The sequence below is a fragment of the Tauraco erythrolophus genome, chromosome 6, assembly GCF_009769465.1.
Source record: "Tauraco erythrolophus isolate bTauEry1 chromosome 6, bTauEry1.pri, whole genome shotgun sequence".
Classification (NCBI taxonomy): domain Eukaryota; kingdom Metazoa; phylum Chordata; class Aves; order Musophagiformes; family Musophagidae; genus Tauraco; species Tauraco erythrolophus.
This window is the reverse complement of record NC_141470.1, coordinates 72,936,034-72,947,721: the sequence shown is the minus strand read 5'-3', so window position 1 is coordinate 72,947,721 and position 11,688 is coordinate 72,936,034. Positions and strand designations below refer to the sequence as shown.

The 11,688-nt window shown below is 48.9% G+C and overlaps 2 protein-coding genes across 2 annotated transcripts in view; one reads left to right on the top strand and one right to left on the bottom strand.

The window, feature by feature from the left end:
• Positions 1-59: 59 nt before the first annotated feature.
• On the bottom strand, positions 60-6,399 carry FKBP3 (FKBP prolyl isomerase 3). Its single transcript, XM_086614148.1, has 7 exons — positions 6,287-6,399; positions 6,103-6,204; positions 5,908-6,015; positions 5,406-5,541; positions 4,220-4,287; positions 1,200-1,297; positions 60-298 (listed from the first exon to the last, which is right to left on the bottom strand). Exons 1-7 carry the CDS (start codon positions 6,392-6,394, stop codon positions 244-246), a joined length of 675 nt encoding a protein of 224 aa, XP_086470274.1. The 5' UTR covers positions 6,395-6,399; the 3' UTR covers positions 60-243.
• Positions 6,400-6,675: 276 nt separating this feature from the next.
• The window catches only part of FANCM (FA complementation group M), an 80,124-nt gene continuing 75,111 nt past the window's right edge, over positions 6,676-11,688 (top strand). Inside the window, exons 1-4 of the mRNA XM_086613510.1 lie at positions 6,676-7,126; positions 8,112-8,284; positions 10,049-10,126; positions 10,815-10,973. Of these exons, the coding sequence (XP_086469636.1) occupies positions 6,676-7,126; positions 8,112-8,284; positions 10,049-10,126; positions 10,815-10,973 (861 nt within the window). The remainder of the gene's footprint in view (positions 7,127-8,111; positions 8,285-10,048; positions 10,127-10,814; positions 10,974-11,688) is intronic.

Genomic DNA, 11,688 nt, shown 5'->3' with positions numbered 1-11,688 from the left:
CCAGAGCAAGAGAAGAGCTTTAAGGTGATAACACACAGGAACAAGTGAAGTCACGTGCATGTATAAACTCTGGTTTCTTTAGTGGTATGTTACTGTACAGCAGGTGGGGGCAGGGAGAACAAACTGGATTCCAAATACAAGGCCACAGTTGTAACTATATCCTGAAGTTACGAGAGCAAAACTGCAGTTGGCAGAAGCCTTCTGGATCATAAATGCATTCCCAGCAGCAAAGGAAACTTCATTTCATTCGATATCCACCAATTCCACTTCAAAGAAAAGTTTTGCGTTTGGTGGAATCCTGTTTGCACAAGTTAAGGAAGCTTCAAAAAACAAAACCCAACCACCAAAGCACCACCCCACAGTTAACACAGCTGTGCCCAGTAATCTGCCACCTGTTCTCCTGTTTCTCCTGTGTCAGTTTTGCATTTCACTGACCTGTTTTAGCATCTTGGCTTCAGCATGGAGCCACGACTGCTGTGTGACACGAGTTCTCACGAGACGTCGGTACCGGTTCTGCACGTACACGTTACTGAGACGTGCTTCTTGTTATTCCCGTCCTGCTGCTGAGCAGCTGAGTCCCACTGAACTACCTAAGTGTTGTCTCTGTTTTTGGGACACAGGCACTGGTCTTCCTCAGGGAGGAGGTTAGACTGTAACTATAGAGCAGAGAGAAGAAGAATTTCTAGTCCTTTAGAATTAACAAGATATGGGATTTTAGCAAGAGAGAACAATCACGTCCCTTCTTCCTGAAGGTGTGGCAAAAAAGAAACATGATGCATAAGGCCTTCTGCAGGCTCGCTCGCTCAATCCCACGTTTCAGCTGTACCCCAGAACCTGTTCTTCTAGCCAAGTTCTAACTGCTGCCTCCACAGCTGAAGCAGGTAACCTTCCTCCCACCTCCCTGCCACTGGTCAGCATCCCCATGGGCACTGTGGGAGTAAGCATTCGGAAGCAGCTACAGCAAAAAAGCAGGCAGAAAATGACAGCAAGTTCTCCTCTGTCATCTGGAGGGCACTACTCCCTACAGGAGTTTTTCTTCAAAACAAACAGGCAACTGCATCCATCCATTAAGTGAATTTTTTAAATTTGTTAACGTTCGAAGTAACGAGTGAATGTTCCTCCCTCCATTATATCCCTGTCCATAGAGCACTTTATTCCAGCAAGCATTTCCAAGTTCCTTAACGACTGTGGAAGGATACTTAGCGTCGGGCTGCCCTTTCTTGCCATACGCCCACTCAGGTTCTATTTCCAGTTGAGCCTTCTCTCCTTTACTCATTGTTAAGAGAGCTTCATCCCACTAAAAACAAGATGAAACAAACTCAAATAAACAACAGAAGAACACAAGAAGTACATATCATATGCTTTTCCAGTTTGTTCCTACAAATACCTGCGCAATACCACCTCATTCTCTCCAGCACGTTCACCCCCCGCAGACTACACTGTGCGGTAGTTCCACATTCTTTTTATTTTTGGAAAAGCTCCCCCCTGGCTGATGCTCCCTGCTCCACATTAGCCAGTACCGTGCTTCACAGCTGAGGCTCGTGCTTGGCAGACATCAGTGGAGCAATGAAGATGGCTGTCTCAGTGCAAGTATCTGCTGTTTCAGAAGGCATTCCATATGCACCGAGGGCTTGTCTCTGCCCCATGTTTCCCCACCATTCTGCAGCATCCATGGATTAGCATTTATTTATTGGAGAGGGACTTTTGACAAAGGCATGTAGTGATAGGATAAGGGGCAATGGATTTAAACTGAAAGAGGTGAGATTTAGATTGGATAGAAGGAAGAAATTCCTCACTCAAGGGTGGTGAGGCACTGGACCAGGTTGCCCGGAGAAGTTGTGGCTGCCCCATCCCTGGAAGTGTTCAAGGCCAGGTTGGATGAGGCTTTGAGCAACCTGGTGTAGTGGAAGGTGTCCCAGGGGGGTTGAAAATAGATGATCTTTGAGGTCCCTTCCAACCCAAACCATTCTAGGATTCTAAGGCTGATACTTAAAGACTAATTTTATTTCACTGCTTGTCCCCTTCGAGACTGGCACTGCCCAAAGCCAGCATTCATTTCACAATAAACAGCTGCTGCTCGTGCCATGTAACTGCTTGAGGAAGAACCAGGCACCCACACAGGAGTGCTACGCCAAGAGGCTAAAGGAAAACCCAGGCGCCTGCCACTCCTGCAGTACTGGCCACAAGCCCAGAGACCTTTTTTCCTTCTCAGTTCCAATCCCATCACTCATAAAGGTCTTTTTCCTGCACAGCAGCAACACAGAAGATTAAAGACCAAACCAAACCCAATCTAGCATAAAGTCAGGTACGTGCAAGATGCTTCTTGCATTCTTATCTTGTGCAGACAGCCGCCAATGTCACTATTGGCTTGGCAGCAGTGAGACAGAGTAAGCACCTCATCTGTTTTGCACATCGGCTGGTATCTCCCAGAGACACTAGGTTCACGCCACTGTGATAGTTTGATGTGTGGGGGGGTGTTCTGGTGGCAGGGGAGGGGATTTGCTCCCTGTGCCACCAGATCTGAGTCCCATCCCCCCCAGGGGAGGTTGAGCCAAGGCGGCGCCTCTGCGAATTGCCCTATTTAAGTTGGGACAAAGGGGCGGGAAAGGGCTTTTTGGCTCAGGAGCGAGGAGAGAGCAGGAGGGCGCTGCCCTCGCTCCCGGCTCCCGGCCGAGCGGCCGCTCGGGCCCGGGCCGGCGCCATGTGCTCAAGATGGCGCCGGGGAGCCGCATGGGGGACTCGGTAAGCGCCCCGCTCCCGGGGTGCCCGCCGGGCCGAGCTCCCCAGAGAGGATTAATATCTAAGAGAAGACAACCACAACGACCGGGTCAGCAAAGATGGAGCAGGAGGAGGTGTGCTGGAGCTGAGGCTTCCCTTGCAAATCGGTGTGAGATGGCAGGCGGCCCCCCTGCAGCCAGGGTGTGCTCGGCGGAGCAGCGACCCACTCGCGGCCTGTGGAGAAACCCACGTCGGGAAGGAGATGCCTGAGCCCAGGAGAGGTCGTGGAGCAGGGGATGCGCGACCAGGTACTGTTGATAATGGGGCATGGAATGCACGACGAGGTCGTGGAGGCATCTGGAGACCGTGGGACGACCCACGCCGACGCGAGTGGCAGCAGCTCCCTAAGAGGCCGAGACTGGTAAAGCCCGAACTGGTGCGATCCATGGGGAGGATTGCAATCCTGCGGGCAGGACTTACTTTGGAAAAGTTTGGGGACTTTTTCTTTGTGAGTAGGGGATCCACCGAAGCAAGGGAAAAATGGTGTAAAGACTCCTCCTCCTTTAAGAAAGGAGCGGCAGTTAACAACATGGATGAACTGACCTGTACTCCCCCATTCCCTGTCTCCCTGCGCCGCTGGGGGGAAGGCAGAGCCAGGAACGAAAGGAAAATAGGGGGTGGGGAGGTTGTTGTTTTAAGATCGGGCCTTGTTTTCTCTTTTCTCCTCTCAAGTAACCGGTTTTCTTGTTCCCTTGTGTCTCTTGTAACTGTTAATAAATTATTTCGTTTTAAGAAGTAAGCCTGAGTCATGTTTTGCCCGAGACCATGTTTAGTGGGTGCTCCCTTTTCGGTTCTTGTCTCGACCCTCAGTCCAAAAAAACCACGACACCACCGTCTGTGATGTCAGGATGTAAGCAAGCAGCTGGGTGTGCAAAACACTTGGTTCTTCTACTTTTGGTCCACCTAGATACTCCCCTCACACAGCCTCTGCCTGCACCACTGTAGCACTGGGTGATGGACAGGGCAGAGGAGTTACAGTATGGAACTGCAACTCATTGCAGTGCATGGCAACAGCCAGAATTTGGAGCTTCAGCATCCAGTTGAGTGAAGGCATGAACTGAACACTGCCCGAAGAGGCACGCAGCAAGAAAATCTGACAGGCTAAAGCACATCGAGTGCAGACAGTGACAGGCAGAGCCCTGGGAAAGCAACAGCCTGCCTGTTGCGCAAAGCACGGGGCGATGTGCAAGAGGCTGCAGAGGGAACACGTAGTTGTTGCACTGTTTTCCCACACACTACTTCATGAGAGGAATGACACTGCAGATGGATAAATCATCCCTAAAGAGTAAACGTTACATCCTGCGAGCGTAAACACTTCAAACTTGCCTTTTTACCTTCACAAGAAAAAAGAGCAGCAGCTCAAAACTTGCACCCTGGTCAGAAATCCTGCAGATGGAAAACTCTTTTTGGATTCTGAGGGAGTCGTTAATGCTTTACTTACACCTCTGATAACTTTTCCTACGCCGACTTTGAAACTTAAAGGTTTGGCTGCTTTTTTCTTCTTTGAACCTGAAAGACAGTTTTACGTTCATTTGCTTTAATATCACACCAGCAGATACCACGCTTCTACCTAAAATTACTATTACGATCATGCTTTATACAAGTATCTCTTTTTATAATATTATTTTTAGCCCACTGTCAGATTTTTAGGGGAAAGGTTAGTGCTGCACACTAAAAACACTATTAAATGTTCAAGTTGCACCAAGAGCCAAACTCCACGAGCATCTTTCGGATACTGATCCAGTGAACCTAAAAGACTAATTTCTGAACTACTGAAGTTGATGGTACAAATCACAAACACGTCAGTGAAGCAAAAAAAGTCAATAGGGAATGTATAACATCATACAACAAGCACGATGACTCAGACAGTATCCCAGTGACAGCCCTGCTGTTCCTCTCAGGGCGAGACATCACTGCTGGAAAAGTGTTTCTATTATTTCAGAATTTAATATACCTAAATCCTCTGATGGAGAAACTGTCACAAAAACACCAGCATACTTCTCTTCTCCACAGTGGATACAGCACACCAGCCTATCTCAAATCGCTCGTTTCAGTGACTCGATGTTTAAGGGCTTGTTACAGAAGTACACCAGGATGTGTCTATTTAGAGACGTTAGCTACACTGTTGGTGCTCGAGTCCCACAGATGAGAGAAGCTCCCCAGGCAGGAGCCATCTTTCCTCCAAAGCAGTTTCAGCACTGATTAAATCCCTGCATTTCACATTATCTGTGGCCTGGAGAATGCCAAACGCGAGGTCTGGCAAGATGCAGCAGTGTCACTTGACACCAGCCAGTCCTAAAATATCGCTCTGCATTTGCTCATGGAAAATCAGGCTCCAAGAGCAGGCTGCAGGGACACCCTCAGCCGGCTCAAGACAACGGGAAAAGCAGTTTGTCATGACAACCTGGTGTAGTGAAGGGTTTCCCTGCCCATATCAAGGGGGTTGGAACTAGATGATCTTTGAGGACGCTTTCAACCCAAACCATTTTATGATTCTATCATTCTATGACTCCCTCCGTGCACACCTTCCAGAAGCAAACCCCTGCCCAAGGCTGCTGAATGGGCCCAGCTCATTTTCTCTGACATGCATTTGCAACCCGAGCCGAGCAGCACACACGTGACCTTACTTGTCTGAATATTGGTATCGAAGACGGTTCCATCCTGTAGTTTTCCTGTATACCAGCAGTGAACAGTGTCCCCTTTCTTCGGAAAGTTGGTTTTATCACCCTTCTTCAAAATTGATTTCGTGTACTTTGGCGGTCCCTAAGTTTACAAAAACAGAGTTAGGACTGCTGCATAGCCTCAGACCCACTACACTCAAGTCCGAGCCCCCACTTCGCTCAAGGCGCTGAATGAACACACGCGGTGCCAGTGAACGGCGTGTTTTGAAGCGCTCGTGCGTTATCGCAGGGCTGTAACACGCGGGGTAAATGCGGCAGCGAGGGCACAGCCTTCGGCAAAGACCAGCTTGGAGAGCGATGCCCAGGGCCCGCGACCACCCCAGGCCACAGCAGCCGCGCAGGGCTAAGGCACGGCACGCCCCGCGCTTCTCCCTGCACCCAGCGGTTTGCCGCATCCCGGTTACTCGGGCTGCCCGGACCGCGCCGCTCCGCGCCGCGCCGCACCGACCTCCTCCGCGGCCTCCTCGGCCTTCGCTGCTCGCCCCTTGGCCTCCTCCGCCTTGGCGGGCTTCGCCTTCTCCGCCGCCTTCTCCGCGCCGTCCGTGCCCTTAAACCGCTGCGAGGAGGACGAGAGGCGGCAGCCGTCAGCCGCCGCCCGGCCCCCACCGCCCCGGCCCCGCCGCCCCGACCCCCGGCCCCGCACCTGCGTGCTGAAGAGCTGCGTGTAGGCCGCGATGAGCTGCTCCTTGTTCGCCGTCTTAGCCACGTTCTTCACCTGCCCCAGCAGCCGGTGCTCCGCCAGGAACTGCAAGACACGGCCGTGAGCGGCGGGCGGGCCCTTCCTTCCTTCCTTCCTCCCCCCGCACCCCGCCGCCTCCCGCCCTCACCGCCTGGGCCGCGTGCTCCTGGAGGAACTTGATGATGTCCTTCTTGGGCAGCGCCTCGCTCCGCAGCTCCTCAGCGCTCCACGGCTGCGCTGGGACCGCCGCCGCCATTTTCCCGCCCGCCGCCACCACCACCTCCTCCTCCCTCAGCCGCCGCCTCCTCCTCCCGCACCGCCCAGCCTTCCCGTCGGCCCCGCGGGAGCTGCCGCAGGGACGAGGAGGAGGAGGGGCGGTCTTTCCTTCCTCCCCTCGCCCCACCCCATCGCTCCGGCGGCGGCTCCCGCGGGGGTTTCAAGCGGCGGCGCTGAGAGAAAATGGAGGGCAGTGCGCGTCGGTGCACCTCGCCTCAGGGCGGGTGGGGGCCGCGCGGCGCGGCGGCAGCCTGAGGGAGGATGAGCGGCGGGCGGCAGCGCACCTTGCCTCAGGCCTGGTGGGTGCCGGCCGGGAAGGCGCCTCCGCCGCCGCCAGAGGAGGAGGAGGAGGAGACGGACGATGACTTGCTGCTGGCGGCAGCCGCGGCGGCGGCGGAGGACCCGAGCCCGGCGGCGGCCCCGGGTTTCTGCGCGGCAGCGGGGTCCGTTTGGATCTACCCCACCAACTACCCGGTGCGCGGCTACCAGGAGCGCATGGCCCGCGCCGCCCTGCTGGCCAACACGCTGGTGTGCCTGCCCACCGGGCTGGGCAAGACCTTCGTGGCCGCCGTCGTCATGTACAACTTCTACCGCTGGTTCCCCTCCGGCAAGGTGCTCTTCCTCGCCCCCACCAAGCCGCTGGTGGCGCAGCAGATGGAGGCCTGCGCCCGCCTCATGGGGATACCGGCGCGGCACATGGCCGAGATGACAGGTACGGCTCGCCTCGGGGCCGCTTAGCTGAAAGGCAAGGGCTAGTACGGGGAGGAAAGACAAATAGTCCTTTTTGGGTTTTTTTTAGGACAAGAGGATTTTTCAGGGGTTAATTTTAGGTTTTGCAACAGTCAGAGCTCTGGGTCGCCGGTGTAAGGGTGCTGGAGCGCTCGAAGGTGTTTTGTGGAACTTTTCCAAGGGCGTGTGGTGACAGGAAAAGGGGCAATGGCTTTAAACTGAAAGAGGGGAGATTTAGATTGGATATAAGGAAGAAATTTTTCACTCAGAGGGTGGTGAGGCACTGGCACAGGTTGCCCAGAGAAGCTGTGGCTGCCCCATCCCTGGAAGTGTTCAAGGCCAGGTTGGATGAGGCTTTGGGCAACCTGGTGTAGTGGAGGGTGTCCCTGCCCATGGCAGGGGGGTTGGAACTGGATGATCTTTGAGGTCCCTTCCAACCCAAACCATTCTGTGATTCTCTGAACTCTGGGGTGCAGCCCTGCCGCTCATAGAGCCTTAGGGCTTCTGCGCAGAAAATGTACTCTGTATGAAACTTAAGGCAAAGGATAATGGCTTTTTTCTTTTTCTTTTTTTGGCTTTTTAACTCCATGAGCTGCAGTTTATTGCTTACTGAAGTAACAGCCTTCACAACCGAATCCATCATATGTGCTTAAGGACAAGCTTTTGTCAGGGTGGTGGGGGTTAGGTGTAGGGCTGCAGGTGGCTGGGGGGTGTCTTGAGCTTTCTAGCCTTGTTTTCTGCTGTTCTGAATTTAGTATTTTAATGCAAAAAATCTTCCTAGTCATTGTATTCACCCTTTTTTCCTGAGAATGGGTCTAGCATCGAGGTACATGCTGTTTCAAAAGGCTCTCATTTCTGAAAGCGAACCTGTGTCTGCCAGCCCTCAGCCTTCTGCTGTCGCTCTTGGTTCATGGGTCATGGTGCATTCTCAGCAGAACAGTTTGCTAATGTTACTTCTTTAATTTCAGGCGGAACTCAAGCCCTCAGTCGGAGAGAACTATGGACTACTAAGAGAGTCTTCTTCCTTACGCCTCAAATAATGGTGAACGATCTTTCTCGTGGGACGTGTCCTGCTGTAGAGATTAAATGCTTGGTTATTGATGAAGCCCACAAAGCCCTTGGAAATCACGCCTACTGCCAGGTAAGGCTGGAGTCACCCCACTCTTGTCCCATGATTACAAAAAAGCTCCCCCAAAATCATTTGCAGGATCTCCATAAAGTTTCACTGTCATCCTTACTGTAGGGAGATTGCCCTTTAGGTCCTTAGCTTTGTTTGAAAGAGATCAAGCAGTCCTTTACGGCATCTTTGCCTTGTTTTTAAGTAAAACCTCTATTAAAACTTGGTGAGATGAGGTGGGAATTTTTTTACTATCTGAATAAAATGACAATTTTTCTTTTCAAAGTATTTTTTTGACTGGGGCAATTTTGAAAAAGTCACTCTGCTGTTTCTTTCAGATACGTTTGTATTTGCAGGTGTGCTCTGGTGTGTTTGTGCTATGTTGGAATAGCTCTTAAATGGAAGGAGGTATTTTTTTGAGAAAAAAGTGCGGGCTTTTTTTGTAAAGTTCTTTATCTTAGTAAAAGGAATCCAAAATTTCTTTTAAAATTGGGTTTTGTCTTGATTAGCAAAGAGCTTGTTGTGTTGTCTTGGCTTAATCTCCTCACAGCAATATGTGACCTAGAAGAAAGTTACAGTTTTTTACCCTGGAAAAATTGACTGAGTGTATACGGAGTTGTGTCTGTTTGCTCACTAGGCCTCTTTAGAGGAGAGCAGGTGGTTTTTAGTGCTTGTCTAAAGCATGCTGGAGAAGTGGTGGTAGCTTGCCAAGTTAAAACACTACACGTTCATTTGCCAGTGTTGCAATTTTCTTCTGTCATTTTTCAGAACTATCGCAACTTCGTTTTCAAAGAATTTAAGCTTACGGGTCTTTGTTTATTTCAAAACACTGTATAAAAAAAAATCTTTTCTCAAAATATTTTGCTGTTATGTGAGTCGCTCTGTAGCATAGAGCCCAGACTTGTATTCATTAGCTTTTGAGTCATCTTGGCTATAGCTGAGAAAAATCTCTTCCTTCACCCCTTGTCAGTCTCAGTGGCTGTGAAACCGACAGGCTTCGTTCTCTCTTTTAGCTATACCTTTGTGTGATGTGCAGCAGAACTATCAGCACAAATTGAATTCCTCTTTAATTTCTGTTCCCTTACTCTGTAACTTTTGTGTTGTACTATTTGTAACGTGTTGTTGTTTTTTCCCCTCTTTGTGTAGCGCAGGGAGGTTGGTCAGAGAGCATGGTGGTCACTGGTAGCACTGGCAGAGTTCCGGCTCTGCGGGGAAATGAAGCAGGGAGGCTGTCTGGTTCTTGCTTGAATGTTCAGCAGCTGTCCTACTTGTCCCAGTTTTGGTCTTGGAGAGGGTGGTAGAACAAGAACCTGGCAAGTCTAAGGAATATTCAGCCATTTTCCCAATTGGTAATGCAACATTTTCAAGCAAGACTCAACTGAATGCTGGTTGGCATGGTGATTGTCCTCTAGTCTCTGTTCAGGTTTCATGGCACTAATCATCCATGATTTACTTTTTTTTTAAAGTGGTTTTCCAGCTTGCTTTTTGGCAGCTTGCTTAAGTTAGTGCGCTGCTAGTCTTTTGGTTAAATCAAATGAAAAATTATATAATAATTTACCAAGGTTGTTCTGCTGAATAGGACTGGGGTATTAAACTTAATCAAGATGAAGCGTTCTTGGATAAAATGGTTATAAACTTGATACTTCCTGGTTCCCATTTGAATTTAGATATACTCTTTTTAGAATATTTTGTTAAGCTTTTTCTACTTAGTGGGTGTTTTCATCAGCACAGTTTCTATCAGCAAATGATCTCCTTTAAGGCTGTTAACAGAAACTTTCTTACTCTTAGGTTGTAAAGGAGCTAAGCAAATATACAAATCAATTTCGGGTTTTGGCCCTGAGTGCCACACCAGGCAGCGATACAAAGGTGAGTGAAATCTACTTGCATGGTTGGAATAATAAAGTTTCAGTAGAAGCTATGTTTAATACTGTTTGATACAGTTTGAATATCGTGCAGGATACCGAATTCTATTAGAATTCCACATAAAAACTGAATCTCTACAATCTGTTAGTTGGTGAGGGTTAGTCTTTTTCATGCTATAGACTTTGTATTGTGTTTTTCCTTTGAGAAAGGTAGGAGGTAATACCTTTTGGTTTTTGAGAATACAAACCTCCTTGAACCAAAAAGAACATACACTCAATGAAACATGGCTTTCATATTCTGTCCAGTGTCGTGTATTGGGTAAATGTAAGTAAAGCTGAGGATTTCAGTCTAAATTCATTCATCCAAATTCAGTTTAAGCTCTTCGCTCCAGGTTACTTCTCATCAAGTGTTTCGTGGTACACCCAAAGCCAAAGGTAGAGTTCTGTCACTCCAGCCCTCGTGCAATAGCATGCTTTGGGCATTCAGGAGCTTACTGTGTTGGCTCTTTGTATGCTGCTTGAGATCTTTAAGTGGAGAGTCTTTCATTTGTCCTCTCTAGGTAGTAGGTACCTTTTCCTTACAATTACATTCAAGGCCTGCTAAAATATGGAAACAGTTACTTCCATGTGAGACTTGCATTGTTGAAGTGTTAACAAGCCAATGTGATCTTTTTTTGTGGCTTCTCAAACAGGCTGTGCAGCAAGTTATTTCCAACTTACTCATTGCTCAGATAGAGCTATGTGCTGAAGATTCTCCAGAAATTCAGCCTTATTGTCATCAGCGACAAGTGGAAAAAATTGTTGTTCCGCTTGGTGAAGAACTGGTAGAAATCCAGAATGCTTACATCCAGGTGAGTCGTTGCACTAATTCAGTGTTAAATGAACGTATAATCTCCGTTCCTGTTTTAGCATCTCTGTCTGCACTAGCAGTAGCTCGTGAAGGTAACACTTTCCTGTGCAATTAACTTTGCCTTTGAGTGTGAGACAGGGAAAAAAACATGGTTTCAACTACGGCAGCTGCTGTTTCACTTTGCACCAGAGATGCCTGTTGCCTTGCGATAACTGGAAAAGCTCGGGTGGGAAACTGAGAGTTGAATGAATTTTCTCATCCTCTTTCAGCAGTCCTTGCAGAATTGACGTTAGACCTAAACTGAGGGCTGCTTAATTTGGCTGAATTTAGTCGTAGTAAGATGTTGAGAATGGCCGTGCCTGTTTTGTCCAGTTTTTGCCAGCCTTATGAAAACTGTATATTGATGGAAACATTTTCTCTAGTTAAGAGTATTCTTTAGAGCTTGAAGTCACCTGTAAGTGTACTTAGTTCTCCTTGATTTTTTTGTTTGTTTGTTTTGTTGTTTGGCAGTTGTGGTTTTTTTTATTTTTTCTCTTGAGAACTTTTTTCTTTTTGTTATTTACCAGTAGGTAGTGTCTGAATATAGGACAGATTAGCAGGAACCAGAACTGTTGGTCAGTCGATGATGGCTTAATGGTCTGTGCCTTCTCAGTAAGGTACTAGTAGACAAATGATATTATGTAAGATACCACTTTGAAAAGTTCAAAATGTATGTT

Excerpts from the sequence above, each read along its gene's own strand:
- FKBP3 (XM_086614148.1), bottom strand. The coding sequence starts at position 6,394 with ATGGCGGCGGCGGTCCCAGCGCAGCCGTGGAGCGCTGAGGAGCTGCGG. Across the intron at positions 6,016-6,102 it reads CGCAGCTCTTCAGCACGCAG|CGGTTTAAGGGCACGGACGG; the intron begins GTGCGGGGCCGG and ends TCCTCCTCGCAG. Across the intron at positions 1,298-4,219 it reads TAGGAAAAGTTATCAGAGGT|TGGGATGAAGCTCTCTTAAC; the intron begins GTAAGTAAAGCA and ends TCTTGTTTTTAG.